General features: G+C 43.1%; 1 protein-coding gene across 14 annotated transcripts in view; it reads right to left on the reverse strand.

Annotated features, from left to right (window-relative positions):
- The window catches only part of brsk2b (BR serine/threonine kinase 2b), a 282427-nt gene that overhangs the window by 206666 nt on the left and 55488 nt on the right, over positions 1–20273 (reverse strand). For 2 of the 14 annotated variants that reach the window (XM_069181592.1, XM_015338166.2), the window contains exons 1-2: positions 2956–3050; positions 246–395 (exon numbers count right to left, since the gene is read on the reverse strand). The exons of 10 other annotated variants lie outside the window; for them this stretch is intronic. In XM_069181592.1, coding sequence (XP_069037693.1) covers positions 246–354 — 109 coding nt within the window. In that variant the 5' untranslated portion in view covers positions 355–395; positions 2956–3050. Of the gene's footprint in view, positions 1–245; positions 396–2955; positions 3051–20273 lie in introns of those variants that run through there. 2 more of the 14 variants (XM_069181593.1, XM_015338170.2) reach the window with 1 other exon arrangement.

Raw genomic sequence — 20273 nt, forward strand, 5'->3', positions numbered from 1 at the left:
CCTGTATGGCAGGCAGGTCTTACTACAGCTGCTCCACCACCAGCCCAGCAGTGCCACGCAGTTACAGAAGCAGGCAGTAAAACCCAGGCGGAGGGGGACCAGATAGTGCCATCACAAAGAGCATGAAGGCAGTTTCTGTATAACAGATACCGCTGTTCTGCTTTTCATCAAATATTGCGTTCTGGGTAGGAACTATCAATCAATCAAGGTTTATTTATCAATGCACGAATAGTACAGCAGCATACCATCTTTGATGTCATCACAAGGCTTATGAAACCGCGCAGTCAACGTGAACTTCAACCTCCTCATGGAACAAGACAGGAGTGGAGGAAGAGAAAGGAGGAAAGAATCCATGCGTGCAAGTATCTGATGAAGCAGGATCAGGAACAGTTCAGCTTAAATTAAAAAGAGATTACGAGAGTTAATATTATCACTATTCCATATCGCACTCGTCTGGACATCAGTCTTCACAGAATAAAGAACTGCCTGGCTTGAGTGCCTGAAAATTAGGATTTTAATTCAAACAGAAAAAAACTGGGCCCTTTTTTATTAGTTTTTTTTAAAACAGTAGGTCTGGGTTTGTTTGTGCCTTCCTCAACAGAAGCCATCATGTTTTATGAATGGTGCCCTAAATTTTTAAAAGGAGAAGCTGCCCCCCTTCCTGCCCCCCACTTGTGACGTTCCAACTCTCTCGCAGGAGGGGGGCTCGGGGGGGGTTGTGTTCAAAGGGCTGTCACAGAACCCCCTCCCTCTCATCTTCCAAACCCCCTACGGTTGAGTCATCCAGCAATTTCTGAAATACTGCGAGTGTACCCCCAGAGGCTCAGGGGAAATCTGGGAAACAATACCTGCATACACACACGCACACAAAGGCACCAGCTCGCACAGGCAGACACACAACTCAAAGCGGGCGTACCCCAGACACACACACGCAACAATCCCACATGCTGAGCATAATCTCTGACTCTGTCTGACGCCAGTGAGAAAATCCATTCTGCCTCCCTAATCCCAGATACACAGGAAAAGCTGGCAAGATGAAACTAAGGAGACAAAGTGCTATTTTTAGCTTTTAATTTCACACACGCGCCCCCCTTCACTGTGCAGAAACACACCCTCCTCCACAAGCAGAGGCTTTTTGCTGAGATTTGTTTTTGCCTTTTCTTGTTAACTCAGTGAATATTCCGTTAAAATTAGCATGTTGCTTTTCTTTTTGTTATTCTCCTCCAACATGCACCCTGGGATTCACAATGTAAAAAGGTGCAGCATGTCAATTCCGTCAGTTTTCACAGTAAAATGAGACAAAAACTCTTCCTGTAGACTGCCAATGAAAACATCACAGATTACATCTTGGGTCATTTAAATGTTTGGCATTATGAAACGTGAAAGCTCTGCTATTCCATCATTAGCTGTCCTTTCACAGTCTCAAACACTTGTCTGCTTAGCGACCAATATAAAACCAACCAACATAAAAACAGGTGCCTGGGATTGAGTATGTTTGGAGAAAGAAGAACTTTGTTAACTTGAAAAGGTGCACTCGATTTTTATCTTTTTATCTTACTCGCTACTGTTTGAATTGACTACAAATGTGCTCAGAGAACTAAATATTTATGAGACCCTATACGCAATTATGTATCTGTGCTACAGTATTTGCACGGAAATATTATAAGCATGCAGCTGGGAATAATCAAAACGAAGTGCGCACAGAAAACGATCTGTAGGGAATTGTCTTTCAGGGATTCCCATTCTCTAGAAATCCTCACTACAGTAGGTCTCCTGTCTTTTCCGAGCTTATGTACTGAAAACAGGATTCACAGTTCAGCCTATAACAGTGCATACAAAGCATATGTTCACTCAATTTGCCTATCCGAAAATATCTTTTTGAAGTGACTGCTGAGAATGAGACACAGCACTGACGCCCCAGGACAATCTGTAGGAGAACATGGCAGTCACAACACGTTACACTCTCTGTGATACTTTACATTTCCCCTGATGATCTGACTAGATGAAAAGATCACTGATGATGGAGTTTTGTACTGTGTGCTCTTGCTACACAAAGACAGCCATCAGTACTACAGTTCTATGGTGTGCACCACTCTGTAAATGTACTGTATTATTGTTGCTTTTGCATGATTTATTCTTAATAGTAGGTGACAAGTTCAAAAGATTGGCTGCCCCACTACGTTCCCTTTCTGCAATTTGAGAGTCTGCCTCTGTTCTAAAAAGTCCTGTGTTTCTTTGTCAAAAGGAAAGTGAGGGTACTGTATAAGGAAAGCACAGCCTGATTACTCAGCTTCCAGATGACATTTCACTTTTCACTGGAGTTCAGGGAGTAGGGAGTCTAACAAGGCTCGCAAACAAAAGGATCATAGGTTTGGTTTTCCAGAGGTCGACAATATAAAATTCAAAGGAACCCTGTGCTTCAGCAAGTTCAGAAGAGTGTGTTACAAATTCCTGAGAGCTGGTCTGTATCTTGATTCTATGGCTTCTGCTTAAGCCTTTGTTTGAATCCATACCTTCTCATACCGTAGCTTCTGTAAACTGGTAGAAACACTGGGAAATGAGAAATCGTGATGGAAGACATCACAGAATCTGGAATTCAAACACACCAGCTAGTTTTTTCAAATGCTTTGGGTCATTTATTATATGACCACACATACAGCACAGTAGATGCTCAAACTTGCCAGATACAATTTACTCTAACCTTCAGAAAAATGAATAGCTTTTTGAGTAGGCCAATCTGATGTACAATAACAGGTTATTGACATTAAACCAGATACTGAACCTGAAGGGATGACACACACTGCACTGGATGGGGCACAGTTTCTGTTTCACAGCCCATTAAAATAGACATAACTAATATTAGCATATGGGATTACTTCAGCTCAGAATACAAAAACTCTAAGCAACAAGAGTGGAAATAAAGAAGAGACTTAAAACTGAAAACAGAAAGCACACCTTTACCAACAGGGTTGTAGGTGTCTGGAACAGCCTAGCCTCCCTGGACTCCTTCAAGAACCTTGCAGATGAGACATTTTGGAAAAGTAACCTGCTAAGAGTCGAATTGACAAGCTGTGTGAGCAGCCTCCTTTTTTGTGACCTTAGGGTAAAATTAACATGATGTCATAATGAGATCCATAGAGACAAGTTTAAGTATTCAGCAAACTGAGCTTTTCATTTATCTTGTTCTGAGCTGTTGCTACCAACCTTGTTTGTTTGGTTTTGTGCAAAAATGATATGAATAGCAGGCAAGCATGACTGGTCTCTTTCTTTTTCCTGAGATATATAGCCGTCACTACATACTGTACAGTATAATACAGTCCACTACATGGTCAGATAATTCCTCTAAAAGGTTGTTCTAAAATACTAACACAGACTGTGTTTAAAAAGGTAGGGAAAGACAGTATTGTATAATACCTGCCATTGTTTCCGTTTTTCTATAATAAAGGACAATTGAAAAACCTGCAGATGTTAACTTGGTTTAGTGGTAGCAAAACACATTGTGAAAGGCAGAATACCACTTAACTGATTTTTAACCTCAAGCAATAACAATGGTTAGTGCATGACTAGAGCCTGTTGACATCCTCTACTACCTGGGACAGACAGATGCTGGACACTGTGACATGATCTTACAAGTCCATGGGCACATCAGAGACTCTTTAGACACAGAGGAGCATAAAGCCACTGTGAGTGAAATAATGTGATGAGGCACATGAAGCTCACAGAGAAGCAGAGGTGGAATTTCCGAGTGACCCAGCAGACCTGTAAGTAATTTGCTGTCTGTGCAGGAAGGTTTGTCTTGGACACCCCTGGGCTCTTTAACTTCTAGGTGTGACAATTTTCCATCCTTACCGAACTGCTATTCATTCCATAGGGGCCTAATATTCTTTATCTTCCCTATAACCAGTTCCTAAATCGTACTCATGAGGCAGTAACCCTGTGTCCTCTACTGACACACAGAGATTAGACCCCTTGAATTTGTATTGGACACAGCATACAAAACCTGTCAAAAAACATGCAAAATGTCATGTTGTTTTGTACAGATTGAAATATGCCTTTAACTACATTTTTTACGAGGGCATTACCAATGCTCTTCAGTTTATCTGAGAGGGGATAAGTAATGTGTTATGAAGATTTGGAAACACTTAATAGGCCAACATAATGTTAGGACAAGTCAAACATAAATAACAGGAAGTTCTGATAAAACTGCATCATTAAGACTATAGACTATATAGAATATTGGGTATAGTTTTGATTTGCTCGTTTGGAAAAAAAGACATTGCTGCTCAGGAGTGGTGCAAGCTGAAGTGAAGACCAGATAACCAGATAACATGTCCACTGTTAAGAGAATGTCCAACACCCGCAGGTTCAACAACCTGAATCTGTTTAATCTCGAACAGACAAGGCTACAAACCTACAAACCAGGGACCTGTTTCAAGTTGTCAAAGTGGACAGACACACTGACAGTCAACCCTCTTCAGAATCAACAGCAAAACTAAAGAAAAATGGGGGAAGTGTAATTAAGACTGAGGCTGAAAATAGGAAACACTTCCTGGAAACACTTCAAAGAATTGTGGGAATCCGGAAGAAGCTGCTCCAAACCTTTTCTAAAGGACATACTGTACCCTGTGTGTCTTCCTTCAAGATATGGATGAGGTCCTTGGATCAATTATCCACTAGCAACAAATTAAGCTACCTATATTTGAGCTGAATAGAATAGCATCTCATTTGTGCTTCTCATGAAAGCCGGATTGTTTACAATACATCATTTCATTAAGGTAAGAGAGCCTATCAAACTGCTTGAATTCACCACTTCAGGTTTGACTGGAATAAAACTCAAAGGGTTATATAAATTACTGCTCAGCAGTGTGCTGCAGAACAAACGGTTTTCTCTGACAGTGACAGAAAATTAATGTGTTACAGAAGCATTAAATGATCCATTCAGGCTAAAAGAAAAATGAAACCCTGTAATTTTCAAAACTAGAATATTTCAGATGGAAAGGTATACCATGTCTTTTTTTACAAAACTATTTATTCTGGGAATGAAATATGAATCTCTGAAAATAAAATCAGTAGAATATTACAACAGACTGGAGCAAGGTAAATGCTCCATATAGAAAATCATCCTTCTGCTAATCACTTAATCCAATACATGATCGCAGGGGAGCCAGAGCCTATCCTGGAAAGCAACAGGCACCAGGCAGGGTAAGAAGGCAAGGTACACCCTAGACAGGATGCCAGTCCATCACAGGGCAGGCACAGATATAGATAGACATACACTTACACCAGGCCAATTTACTAGCAGCTCTTTGGCCTGTGGAAGAAAATCAGAGCAGCTGGAGAAGACTCATGTGAACAGGAGAAGAACATACGAACTCCACCCAGACAGCACCCCAGCTCTGTAATTGAACCAAGGGCCCCAGGACTGTGATGCGAAAATCCTAAACACTGTACCACCATGCTATTTAATTAAATTATTCAAAGAGCTTGATCTGTGCCAAGTACACCTATAAAACCTATCAATTCAGCTTTGCAGTGTTGCTTTATTTAGGACATTATAGGTATAATAATACAATATAACTACTGTACAGTAAGGGTACTAGTCATGCATTTAGAATGATTATATGAATATGATAACTGAATGGCTTTTCATATTTGGATTATGAATGTCATATTTTGATTAATGAAGGGAAAAACACACTGTAACGTCTCAGCTTTACAGTTGTTCTGCCAAATCAATTTTCGACATGAAGCAGTGACAACCGAAACACATTATGTGACAATGTTTCCACATTATTAATAACATGATGGATCAGAAATATTGAGGGATAAGTTACTCTAAACTTAAGATCATTTTACTTAATTACCACCTACCACTTTCTTTAAATTCAATAAATTCAAGAAATAAAATTAAGCCCAGAATGCAAACGTGGAAGGGTTCTCCCTAGTAACATCTGTTCTGTTCCTAGTAACACGCTCTGTTATTGCACACATTTATTGTATTCTGACTGCCATGAACTATTTTTAAATACTACATTGTTCCCTGCTGTATTTTACCAAATGTACAGTAATACCACATTTCTGTGACTTTCTTATACATACAGCACACTGTATTTCCCGTAACAATGCATTGAGTAACCTCAGTTTACACAACTACACACATGCAGTAGAGAACAGGAACAAGCCTGTAGATGGTAGCGTCACACTGAGCTTATCTGGTTGCCAACCGTGGCTTCACAAACAACTGCTGTGGGGCCCTCGCTTCTCAAAGACTGTGACGTCACAGGACCCCCGAGACCCTTTCTCCAGACCCAGAAACAAACAAAACCAGGAGCAGCTCATCCCCGCCTTCATCACGACACTTCCATCTCGCGGTTTTCCTCTCCCAGTTTATATTGGCAATGCAGCTCAAGGTCTGCCCTGCGCCATTAAAACTCGCCTTAAACCTTCCTCTGTCGCGCGAACACTTCCCAGCAGCACAAGCCTGAGTGCTGGTGTCCTTCTCCAGTTTTGAAACATCTTTTTACGTATCCCTTCAGAACACAGCCATGACTGCGTAGCACAAACTCACTCAATTCCTTTTCACCTCAGGTTCTGTTATTAATTTTAGTAAACATACTGTAGATAGCAACTATATCCACTCAAATTTAAAATAGCAGACCACGGCTGTACATCCAGAAAAAAACATGCTTACCAAGGGATTTTCAGAAACTAGGTCTGTAAAGTTAACCTATCCTGCAAGTCCAAGAATAAGAAGACTAGCTGAAGTTTTTCTATTTACTTCTTAGAACAGGATGCCGGTTTCAGAATCTGCCTGCTATGCCTTCATGATTTTTCATTTCTGTTTGCTTTTAAGCCAGAGAACTAAAGCAGTAAGGGAAGTGGTGGCAGGTTTGTAATTTAGGATGAGACAATGACAACGCAGCACACAGACTGCAAGAACCTATAGAAAAATGAAAAAACAGACACTCTTGGCGTTTACTTGTCGACAAAGACAGGAGAGAGATCGAGCCCGCAATGTCTCCAGCTTTCCAGTCAGGCTTTCCCTGCTCTTCTCTATATCTTATACTCTAAAATATTTAAGGGAAAGAAAAAAAAACCTCTACAGAAGCTGCCATCAACAACGTGCAACACGCTTTGAAATTCAGTGAATTTGCATAGTGCCCTCTCCACGGAGTACGACTTAATTATTTTATCCGAGTTTAATTTCCCTGCCGAGATCCCCGAGGACACAGAGAGCAGGGGGAGATGAAAAAGGGTAAAAAATAAATAAATAAAAAAAACCATTTAAAACTAGTCGGGCTAGAAGATTTGTTGACCAAAAAAGAGAAAGAGGAAGAATGAGATCCCTTCTCTCTCAAAGATGATCATCTGTTGCTCACAGCCATTAAAAATAAACCAGGCTCTGGGAAAAAGGCTTAGTTTTCCTCATCTAAAGTGAAATTGGTTGAGAATGAATATTTGATCTGTCAACTGCCAGGCTCGCAATCCCCCACAACCTTCATTAAAGCTCGTGTCTTCATTTAAAGCAGAAAGGCATGCAAAAACATAGCAGATAAAGGCTGCTATCCCTTTATCACAAGCAGGACACCTACAAAAACTGGGGCTTGTTTTTTCTGTCCCCCACTAACCAGCACACAGTCGCACACTTCAAGCTCCTTCGTCTTATCATTCCCCACAATTCCCACCAAGTCTCATTCACCGCCAAGGCTTCTGTCTCATGGCATTACGTTATCTTCAAAGTCACAACTTTTATCAATCTTCATGCTTCTACATCAAACACCAAGCCACCCACACCCTACCCCATGATATTGCATGGCAAGGAAATTAAAAGAAACAAAAAACAGAGATCTTTTCAGCGCTTCTGTCACTGTGCGATCCCTTCATGTGTCATAATGGTGTCGTCATTTGTACTCTCCTGGAAAAATTAATCTTACTACATACCCACACATGGTTGTTGTTTTTTTTTAAAAAAAAACACAAGAACTACATTGTTTCAGCAAGAAGATAAATACAAAACACTGGACATTTCTCAAGGCCTTGAGAACACTTGTAATGATGAAATGAAACCATACAGTACCTGGAATTCTGTCTCTTGTTCACTGTCTTATGATCAAAGATCTCAGTGAATTAAATTAAAAGAAAGTCAAATAATCAGTCAGCTATAGCAATGGCATAACTTAAACATTAAATATACAAATTAATTACTAACTGGGTAGGCCATGATTCTGGTCCCTGGCCATTTTCTACCAATACCAGTATATCCTTACTCCGAGAGCCAGCGTACAGTCAGAGTACAATCAGGAATTTAGAATTGCCTTTCCCTTCATTCTTACAGATAAGACACAACTGGATATAATAAAACACACCATATACATATACAGTACATGCCATCTGGAGACCCCTGATAATTTCACTAAAGTGTACTCACAGGAATGCACTCAGCATGCATGATTTGTCCAGCATGAATTATTGTTGTGAGAATAATTAATATTATTATACACGGTGAGTCAGTTACAAGCCACAGGTCTTTATAAAAACCCTGTGTTTTATTTGAGGGGAAGGCACACACATTGAAACAATGCTACAATGCCAGGCCCAGCTCAGAAACAAGGTACGTGTAAAATATCTGCTTGCACCGCAACAAATACTGTAATTGCAAGTCTTTGGGTTTAAATGTAGCATGAAGAGTGAAGAACAAATGTGAATTAGATTGCGGTGGGTTATGTCATTTACCCTTGCTTTTGCGATCACACACAAGGTTGCCTTTATGGGTATTGCTGCTTCATTCAGATTAATCTTCACAGGTATGTTCGCACAACAAGGAAATCAAACAAGACGGGTCTTGAAAACACAAGCTCTTGTGCATCATGGAGCGTTCACGCCTGCTTTTCACACCGCACAAGTCAACAGTGGCTCCTAAACAAAAAGTGCCACGCTTGTCTGAAAGGCTTGCTTAAGAAACAAAGTTAAAAGGGAAATGTTCAATCCACACAGGAAAGCAATCCTACAATAAGACTAAGCGAACACATTAGCAGTGTGTGCCGTCACTGGCAGTGTGCTGGGAAGCAAGGTTTTAAGAAAGGAGCACTGAGAAAGAGTGGGAAAAAGTTTTACCCAGCCTCCCGTCCAGTAAAGCCTCCTGCCAAGACTGCACCTCTGGGAGCGACGGGTTCCAATCCAGCCCGTTGGACCAGCACAGACTGGAGTGTGTGGGCCTGTCAGTCACCCTCTATCACCCCCTGTGAGTCAAGGGCTGCAGTGCCTTCAGAAAACACGACGCAGTGAGACACCCCGCCAGGGATGTGTGTACACATCGTAACAGGGTTGGTCTGCCTGTACACAAGCACCCCCACCCCGAAAAACAGAATACCATCCCCTCCCAGAATTTCCTTTCTCTTAGGCTTTTTCTATGACTGTTATTATAAAGGAAGACACTGTAAAGAAATGTGCAATGGTCCCACAGCCACAGTATATCAAGTCATATTGATCCTGCCTATATCTCTATGCAGTGGCTGGTGGCTCAGGGTGAGGAGATCCAGCAAACTGGGAGAGATGGGCTGTTCTGCCTAGGGGGGAGATGAGATTTACCACACCATCATTTCTCTGGCGGAGACGCTGTCAGCACTGACGATTGTGTAACACACCTCTATGATCCAACACTGAAAGAGGTGAAACAGACAGGATAAAGCAAACACTGCTATTCCAGTCCACTGTGAAACCGCCACCCTTCCCCCCATACACACGCACAAGAAAGCCCCTCAATTGTGTGTTGTTTTCAAAGGTGTCTATTCATGTTTTTATTGTGCTGACGCAGTGCATCTGGCTCAGATGGTGGCTCGGAGTTCCCTGCGTGGAACGTGCTGGCTTTCAGACTGGAAAATAAAACCGCGCTCTGAAGTCCCATTCCACTCCTTTTTTTCTGTCTTTCTTTGTTTCTGATCCCAGGCTGGCACTTGCGACTCTCAACAACATCCAGCGCCAATCCCAATCCCCCGGCCTCCTCTCTGGGAATATCCGGCAGGAGTTTTCACGGTGGAGACAAATCCCATTCAAAACTGGAGCAAGACGGGATTTTTCCCTTTTGTCTCGGCCTTCGTGGAAAGCGATGAAGCGCTGGCGATCAGGAGGCGGGGTGGGCGAGGCAGGCTGGAGACAGGTCTTCTTCGGAGGAAACAGCTTCACACAACACTGCCACCAAGCACCCCAGAGAAAAGGAACGGACGACTCCAGGCAAAAGCAAAGAACATGACTAAAACTACAGGTTTGATTACATATCAGTGACACTGGCGTTTTTCTATAACTATGGCAAGATGCACTGTTTAACACATCCCAAGAGTACAACAGCAGTATGTCTTGCTAACCACTAAACCTAGCAGATACACTCACCGAAGTCCACACAGACCTACAGTGGCACACTCGCAGTACACTGCATTAGGCATTAAAATTAAACTGCCTGCTGGCTCAGGCCTTGGTGACACAACCTGGCAAGGTTACAAAACGTGCCCGTTTCATACTACATCAGAAAAAAGGGAATTTGTCATCTGTTGCATTGGGCTGCAAGCCAATGACAGAAACAAAAAACAAAAGGAAAAAATAACTTTGCTTTTTTACTTAACTTCAATACATTTTATCAGACCACTTGTTCTTTTTTCATTTGTTCATCCATTTTTTAGTCATTATCCAGAACAATATTAAAAGTCATACTTTTAGAGAAACTTTCCCAGAATATACAGTATGAGGAAAACATACATAAACAAGACTAAAAAAATTATTATTTTTTTCAGAGTGCTATGGATCCAAACCAAACGTGCAGTTTGTTTTACATCAGTGATGTGTTTTACAGATTTAGTGAGGCGTGACAGTTGGAAAGGCCGAAGGCGATGTTCTGTGAGAATCAGATCTGTCCAGCCCCTACTGCTGCACCAAAGCCCCACTGAGAAAGAGGGATTAGCAGAAACGCCCTTTCTGCAGCCCTACAGATTACAGCAGCCCAGCTCTGGCACAATCACAGAGGACAACAGAGAAGAGGATTCAGAATAAGTGTGAACTACATCCATTTTCTCACCACTTCTTCCCATCTGGGGTCACGGGGCTGCCTGAGCCTATCTTGACAAGCAACAGGCGCGAGACAGGGTACACCCTGGACAGGATGCCCGACAGACTCAAACACACACGAAGGCCAATGTTCCCATAAAATAATTAACCCACTAGTATATCTTTGGACTGTGGGAGGAGACCAGATCACCTAGGGGACACCCACACAAACACAAGGAGAACATACAAACTCCACACAAACATCACCCATTGAACCCCAGGAATTACCATGCTGCCCTGTGAATTACATGCATGTGACAATTAAAGTACAGCTGTAACCACAGTAGTTATTAATTACTTAACAGTAACTGTGCAATCATGTCGGCCAACTACAATTTTGTTTTTGGTTGTTTTTGTTTTTGAAACATATTCATTACATGTAAGCCTTGGGAAAAAAACACACTTCAATCCTAATTACTTTTCCAATCTAAGTGTTAAAAATGATTAGTTTCCCCCATATCTACGGTGCTGAATCTTTCTTCTGTTGTTTTATTCTGGGCCACTATCTGCCCCTCCCCGATTCATGGAGCCTACTAGGCAACCACTCAATCTGCACCCCAGCCTAGACAACACCTGGGTCTCCAGGGCAACCCGAGCAGTGACATCATCGCAGGCATGCTGGGAGCACTGCTCTGTCACACATCATTATCGAGGATCAGTGATCGAGGGCGCAGATTCACGCACTGAGGACTCCCAGGAAGAGGCGTAGAGACCAGGCACATTTTACTCTGTAGTTCCTGTTCCTGGTAGATTCCTCTCAGGTCTCAAAAAAAGTCTGTGAAACATTAAGATTTGGTGGGTTACTTGGTGGGTTGTTACACTTAGAAGAAAAAAAGAAGTATGTATAAGCTGGGGTTAGGTTAAGGAAGTTGTCCAAACAAAAACAGATACGCTAACGTATAATTTGGGGGATTAGAGTTCGCAGAAGAAAAAAAATCACAGTGTTAAAATTGACAGCGTGTTTACTATATATGGAATTACAAGTGAATACTGTGATTATAACCCTCAGAAAATAAAATAAGAATTAAATCCACCTTGTTAAACGTGGCCCTTAATTATAGTTTCAATTTGACCATCTACAGAAAATAGAATCCATAATGGGCATAAAACTCACTCTTAAATCTCGATAAATACTACATTTGAGAATATAAGATTTTTTTATCACTTTTGCCAGGTGATATTCTCATTACTTTGCATAGAATTGCCTCTGTACAATAAGATAATTACTATATCCAGTAACACAAAATCAATAAAGGAGTTTGCTGTGATGATTAATTACTTGGCATTTATATGAAAGCCAGATGCTTGGGGCTTCAAATACAAACCAGTGAGAAGCTCAGCAATTCCATAGGTACCAGATATGTTATCTGTTAGAACACTATTTACCATTTGTCCTGACCAAGTAAAGAAATTTCAGTAAAATGCAGTAAAGAATTTCAGCAAACTTAAGATGTATTCTCAGTCTTTGACAAGGAACATTCTGCAATTTCACTGACGTAAGGCTTGGCCCTCTCTAAGCAGACACGACTGGGGATCAATGCAAGCAGAAAAATATCACATCACAGTGTTAAAGAGAAAAGAAAGAACAGAGACTGTGTCTTGTTCGACAGCATGTGAATGCTCTCTGGCACAGCTGCCACTTCCTCGGGCTGAGAAACTGGAGGGAAAGCACAGGACGCGCTAACTCCAGCCAGCCAAGAGGAGGAACAAGCCTGGTGTAGCACCAATATCACAGACACAGGAGCGGGGCCGCACTGCCTGGGCCCTTCACCCAGCCCGGATATGGGCGTCGTAGGCACAAAATATTGCAAAAAAGATTAATTACAAGGTGGAGCACCTGCGAATCAATCTTCCTCCTGCCCTGCAGATCCAAGCTCCTGCACTCCTCTGCAGCAGCGCCAGGCCAGGACACCGCCGAGGTGGTATGGGCTTGGGTTTGCTCCGCATCGCAGAGCTGCTGAAGTGGCCTCGCCCTGCCCCGAGGCTGAGAGAGGGTCAGGATCTGTGATGCCCACCCATTTCTACCCCTGTGGTCTCCGAACTCCCACCGCCGATCCCCAGCAGAGGCTGACTTATCAATGCGTGACGAGAGAATTATACAGCATTAAAATTCCTATCATTAGCCACGGACAGGCGTCAACTCTGGGTCACCAGCTCAGCGGGCTTCCCTTGAACCTCCAGCACGTGTGAACATGGGAGCCTCTTGGAAAGGTGGTTATAAAGGCGCACGAAATGTCAATAAATGCACTGCCAATAAAAATGACTTGCACGTCCTACTTCAAGAGCTTGGGATTGCCCCATGTGCAACCTTCAACCTTCAACCTTCAACCACCAACCACAGGCGCACAAGCAGGCCAAGCGCTCCCTGTGCCGTGGCGCCCCCTGCAGGCTGACGGAGAGCTGAGGCGGTCGGCCACAGTCACCACTGGCAGAGAGGAGCGGACAGGCGCATCCCTCCTGAGCATGCAGGAGAAGCTTCAGTGGTCGAACCTCTCAAGCACTCAATAAATGCAGTTGTTTCCTTTCCTAAAGATCTTCATTATGAGTGGGAAACAATCAAGCCCATTGATCAAAGCCCATGCAAGGGAATGAGATTCAATAGTGCTTGGTTACAACGTTTGATCCGGCCGACTCAGATTTGGAATACAATTGCAACATTCCGGCCCCAGAGAGTTTCCGAAATAAAATTCAGATAGGAGCTAAAAACCACTCGTCCTAAACCTGACTTGGGAACCGAAATCAGGACTGAGCTAAAATATTGTCTAAGTAGTGTGTGAATGCTAACACTAACCCTACCTGGGGTGTCAACTGAGCATTTCGGCGATCTATACGGTATAACCTACAATCCACATCTCTCTACTGCTCTATACCCCACTACGGGTTGCCCTGTAATTCATTCAAGGGCTTTCGGTCACGACTGAAGGATTGACAAATGCAGTGAAAGAACCATTGTTCCACACCTACAATACTAGTTTTGATTCCGTTATTCAGTCCTGTGGCCTTCTTAAGGAGCAGAGTCTCTGGGATGACTGAATTAAATCAAATGCTTTACAAACTGTATTCCCTGTACAATTATGACTGCAATAAGTTTGGCAAAACCTGGGATTTAAAGACATTTTAACCAGGAAATAGAAAGTGTTCTGTTTACTTTCAAAGGCTTTTAATACTCCTTAGTGTCAGGCAGTCCAAAGCACTTATTAGCTAGAAACTCTGATCTTAATAATATATATGTTTATACATGCATCTATTACAGCCCATTAATAATGCAGGCCAGCATGATCACTCTGACTTGCACAGTGCATGTTAAGTGTTTTCCTATCAACATGCTGAACTCGCACTGGGTGTCTGCTGCACAGGGCGAACCTCCCTTGTGAAGGAGGTGCTGCTGCACTCCTGGAGACAGGACGTGCAATACCGGGATTATCCTTCCCCTACCTGTGAGACAACAGGAGGCGAGACCATGACAGGCGTCTTCAGAACCTCGCATGTTCCTAGCCTTTTCCTTGAGCAAATCCAAGAGACTCTCGAAGGACATTGAAGCAAAAAACTTGCACTTTTTTGTGTTTGGATTAACTGATGCACTGGAGAACAAATGTCAGAAAATGTTATAAAAATATCAAGTGATCTGATTAGTTCACATCTTCCTCTGACCTGAGCTTTAACTGACAACAGTGCAGTTGATTAAGGACTGGTGACTCCAAAATCAGGTCCTTATTTTTCAAGAGCAATGCAGTGGAAACTCGAGTCCACAAACTTGTACGGTATAACCCACACTCCATTCTCTAGAAGAGGCCCTTTTTATTTTTTTTACAGGACATTTGAAGATACCGCAGTGAGGTGATAAAGCTTTCCATTCTATTACCATGGCTTCAGAGCAAAACTGTTCTATTATGAAATGAAAACGTTTGTGAAAGGTCTGTCAGTAATTCCTCTGTCCCTCTAAATGTCTCCATCTAATCTCTGAGAGAAAGACTAAACGAATTCTTAAACAGCCTCCATCCTAGTCCCTAAGATATTTTACAATACAGTTTCTACTGCACGGTATCGTTCCGAGCTAAAAATAAAATATTGAAAAAAACATTCCAGCAATCTATGGATCATCACAAGCCATTAAAATGTGGGATTCTGGCCTACTTTCGACAGCTTTTCCTGAAATACTCGAGAGACAGACACACACAGACACAACATTGCCAACTGTCAGACTACAGCTTGCTTGTTTGAGTTGCTTCCAAAGCAGGTGCCCATGCATTCTTGTACTGGGCCTCCAAGCAGGAGAAGAGGCAGGAACGCTGCCTGTGCATTCTGTATCAGCTTCTCATGTGCAAACAAAGAGATGTGCACTGTTAAATCTCGCTGTGACGGAAATGGTTGTCGGATTACTCCTAAGCTGCTTTAAAAACTGCACTGAGGATAGACGGGTGAAAACCTAGGGCTTGTGCCCATGGCAGGGCACACACAGGTATAGGCATAGACATATACTGTACTCACACCGAGCTAAATTTCCCAGAAGCCTGTTAAGCTAGCATCTCTTTGGACTGTGGGAGGAAAATGGAGTAGGTGGAGGAAGCCCATGCGAACAGGGAGAACATATGAACTCCACACAGACAGCACCCCAGCTCTGGAATTGAACCCAGGACCCCAGCACTGTGAGGCAGGAAGCGTAACCACGGCAACATCGTGCCATGCCATTCAAAGCAGAAACAATTAATACATTTACAGGACAGACATGTCATTGGAACTTTTATGTTCACAAAAAAGGTGAATTACAAAAAATACACGCTTGCCTTCCCTTCTCTCACATGGTTGTTTTCTATTGTTAATTGTTTTGTACATGTGCTAGATTGCTGGGCAACACCTTTCCTGGGATGGACACTTAATTAAATCAATTTTGGATGCACCAAGAAATGTTGTGTCACTCGGAGCGAAGGCAACGTAATGTTGTGTCAAGTGTGCTGCTGTGGTAACTTGCCCTGCTCGTCTGGAGGCTCACAACACAACACAACGTTCACAATGCATAACGCCTGTTGTCAATCACACTTCATTCAAACCCCTCCTTTAGATTTCATTTGGCCATACGTGCGCATCCCTGACCACTGCCTCTGTGTGCACACAACCAGAATTGTATTACAAGTTACAAAAACACTTAAGGACGTATTTTACATTTGAGATAAAATGTACAAAAAGAAAAGCTGGAAGCAGGTGCCAGTCCTTTATTATTTATTAATATATTCCTTTGTTTAGCCAGACACATCAATGGAGAACCGATTCTCATTTGCAATGAAGAGGTGGAGAATACCACTGTGTATAGCAGCTGACAATTGGTGTGAAGCAATTTGCTCAATGGCACCACAGCCCACCAGCTATTTGATCAAACAAGCTCTGGGTAAGAGTCCTAACCACTGCTCCACACTGTTATTCCACATACACTACCTTCTGCCCAGAACACAGCAAAGCTCCATCTCAGAATTCTGCCTGTCAGGCCTCCTTTCAAATTTGGAGCTTTCAAGGCAGGATTATGGTTCATGATGGCAAGATTACAACCATGTTTGATTTAGACTCTACTCACCAAACGGTAATATGCAAGGCACTATAATTACCAGATAAAAGCACTCAATGCTCTGCATTTTAATGCTTCTGCTTTCACCTCCTATTCAGTTACTGTCAGAGTCTGAATAAAGAAGAGGATCTCATAAAGAGCCTTGCAATTTCACAAATAACGTGTTGCTAAAATGGACAAAAGCCCATAGTTTGACAAAACAGTAACTGTCCCACCACAATCAGCTAACTAAAAGACTGTCAATCACAATCTAGGCCTTCCCTGGACAGTTGCCAGGGGGTCTCCAGTGCAGGGTAGGGTTGAACATCAATAGGCTTGCTTTCACACAGTCTGCCCACTCTATTGATACATGTTCAGCAGCATTTCCGACTCTAATGATCCAAACCTGTATAAGAGTCTTCATCAGCTCTTCCCAAAGAGAAGTTCATCCTGTGTTATAAACACTTCTTCCCGCTCAGGGTCTCGGGAGAGTCAGAGCCTATCCCAGACACAAAGCGGGGTAGCCCCTATTTGAGCACCCAGGGGAAACCCACACGAACACTGGGAGAACACGCAAACTCCACACAGACAGCACCCCAGGTCCCAGGGCACCAGCGCTGTGAGGCAGCTGCTCCATCGTTCCACCCTCATCCCATACAGCCCAAACAAAATAAACAGCTCCTGGTGATTCATGGCTTAATTACCACACACAACCTGTACAGGGACAAGGCCATAACTGTAATCTTCTTGAGCGCAGCCCTGTTTCATTGTACAAAAGCAAAAAACAATGTTTGATTTAGATGTGTTTTTTTCCCTGGCCAGCAAGGAGGTGCATTCACATCTCCTCCGTATTTCACAACCCGTCCATAATAACTTTCTCAATTACAGTCAGCACAGATCGTATTTATATCAGTGTGGAGCAACGGCATTCATCCTAACCTACTTTCCCTGCTATAATCTACATAAACTCTGCAATCTCCAGAGGGCTGATGGCAACTCTGCCTCTGACAGAAGACAAATTGTGGCCTGAAGCCATGTGTGAGTGTGTGAGTGTGTGTTGGCAGAAGAGAACAAGGAACCACAAAGCTGGGCAGGAGTGAGTGTGTGTGTGTGTGTGTTGTGGGGGGGTTAGGGGGGGCTGCAGAGCTATGGTGTTTGCTCCTAAATTGCACTTGGAGCCAAACTCCCACCCTCCCCAAGCCAGCCTCCTCTAAACAACCTTCCCCCAGCCGCACTGGATTAAGGAAAGGAAGGAATAAAGTGGCTCAGAACTGACTTCATCTCATCTGCCCAGCAGCAGATCAAAGGCAGGCTGTGGGTGAAAACGCCGAGCTTTCCAACTCATCTCCGTGACCTCTGCTTATCGGAGACAGGGCCCAGTAATCATGGCAACATTTTGATCAGCCTTTAGAATGGCCTTTCCATAGAGAGTGGATGGTAAATCCTAATTTTCCCATCTTCCTAAATTTATCACAGGTTATTTCCGGAAGCTGCCTTACTTCCCTGTCATCTCCCATCGCCCTTGTCCACCCCTGAGAATTTCACTGTGTTTCCTCAACACAAATACTATGGCAATATTAAGGCAATATACCTGCAAAAAAGTATAATATGACTCGCATTTTAACTGATCATAAAGGACAAAAGAACAACAGTAATACATACAGAACTCTGGGTTACAATGCATTGCTACCAGCCCAAGATGACAGCAAGAAACCTAAATTGTTCTTTGCAGTTTCAGTATTTGCCCAAACTCATGCAGAGTAGCTGAGTCACACCGGAATGTAACCCTGCGCTAAACAAAACTCTCCTGGCTTAAATTCGCATGCAAAAAAGACCTGGCTACACAGTTTTCACTATCCATAGAGATGAAAGGTGAGATAAACCAATGCATCTCCACAGCCTTAAAACGACCGAGTCTGTGAATTACTGTTTTCTGTGGAGTGAGAAATTCTGCAAAATAAAATGCTGTGACAATATGGTACTGAAGTATGGTAATGGTGAGGACCCAATACCCAGAACTCGGTGAGGAATCTGCTTGCCCTGGGCTGTCTCAGGCACTGGAGCCCTAACTCTTAGATTTCACTCACGGGGCTTTTAATTAATCAGACCGGTCTTGCATGGCCGCAGCCCAGGCTCGGGGAGCAGGTGTGGACCTTCTGGAGAAGCAGGGGACTCAGCCTGTGAGAAGACAGTGAGACCTGTGAAGGGTCAGCAGACTGGGAGATTAAAGCCACAGGCCCAGATCAAGACTACAGAAAATGCCACAAGCCAGCGCCATCATCACTCAACCAAACAAAACACTGCCAGGGTCACAGGCCTCTTCCGCTGTATTAATTGGCTTTCTACAGCTTTATTTATGAGCCCCCATCCTCACTGCTGCTGGCCCCCTGTTCAAGCATTTTATTATCACTGGTCTGGCTAATGACCCCTGGTTCAAACGGTGCTGTATTTTCTGCAGCTACAGTAAAGACAGCAAAACAAAAAAAGATACAAGTCCATACAAGACGACATGAAATAGTGTTTCTACATGAAATACAGAGCAAGAACAATACTAACAAATCCTCGTGCCCATTTGTCTCCCATTTTCCACATGTAGTCGACTCTACCAAAAGCGCTAATTAACATTTTCTTGCATTTCTACAATACCTCAAACCCTTCACATGAAGGAGGACCCACTTCACACAACCCAGCAGTGCACCACTAACCTGCAGTAAATGATGTGTTAAATCCATTAAACAGCAGATCACAGGAGTGAGGCTATGTTTCACCCATTAAATTAAGGAGGACATTATGGAGGCCAGGTTCTATTAGACCAGAGTGGAATTTAGCCAGGACACTACTATTCTTCCACTGAAGTGCTGAACCCACATGGGCAGTGTACAGCAGCCACTGCACCAGAAACAACACTTCACAGCAGGTCAGGTGGAGAAGTGAGAACTTATGTCACCGATTAAAACTGAGTGGGAAATATAAAGTAGGCCAGACTGTGCAGGACATGGTGAACTCCACTGCTCTTTCACGGGACAGGGGACGTTTAGTGACCAAGTTTTAAGGACCTTTGTTTGAGGTCTAACCTAAAGGAAGACACCTCTTATAACACAGAGTCCCACTGGCCCGCCAACCTCACCTAGGTCCCCTTTGAGGTTTGCTCTCCCATCCCAGCACTGACCTGGCCCAGTCTCACTTATCTTTCGACATCTGACAGGAACAAGCTACTAAGTAGTAGAGCTGCTGTCTACAAACTGGTCTGTCTAAGGGAACTGTTACTTGGATTTTATATAGAAAGTGTTATTACTCATGAGATATTAATCGAAAATCATCTAATCTAAAAGCGTCCAATGATTCAAACACAAGAATGTCCCACTTCTTGACCCAGACTAACATACAAACCTTGGTGTTAAAGATACCAGGACAAAAGCCCCTTTTCTAATGCACTTGCTTCGATTTTGGCATTGTCTAGAAGCAGAAGGGTCAAAACTGGCTGCCAACTTACATGTGCCCTGAGCATTAGTAGCTGCAGGCAATGAAAACGTATTCCATGGCAAACAACGGCACAGCAAGGCTGTGGAGCTGTATTCCCTCCTGTCAGGTCAGGCAGTACCAGGCTATACTGCAGTTTAGCCCAGCTTGTTCAGCACTCCGG

The sequence above is a fragment of the Lepisosteus oculatus genome, chromosome 21 (genome assembly GCF_040954835.1).
Source record: "Lepisosteus oculatus isolate fLepOcu1 chromosome 21, fLepOcu1.hap2, whole genome shotgun sequence".
NCBI lineage: Eukaryota > Metazoa > Chordata > Actinopteri > Semionotiformes > Lepisosteidae > Lepisosteus > Lepisosteus oculatus.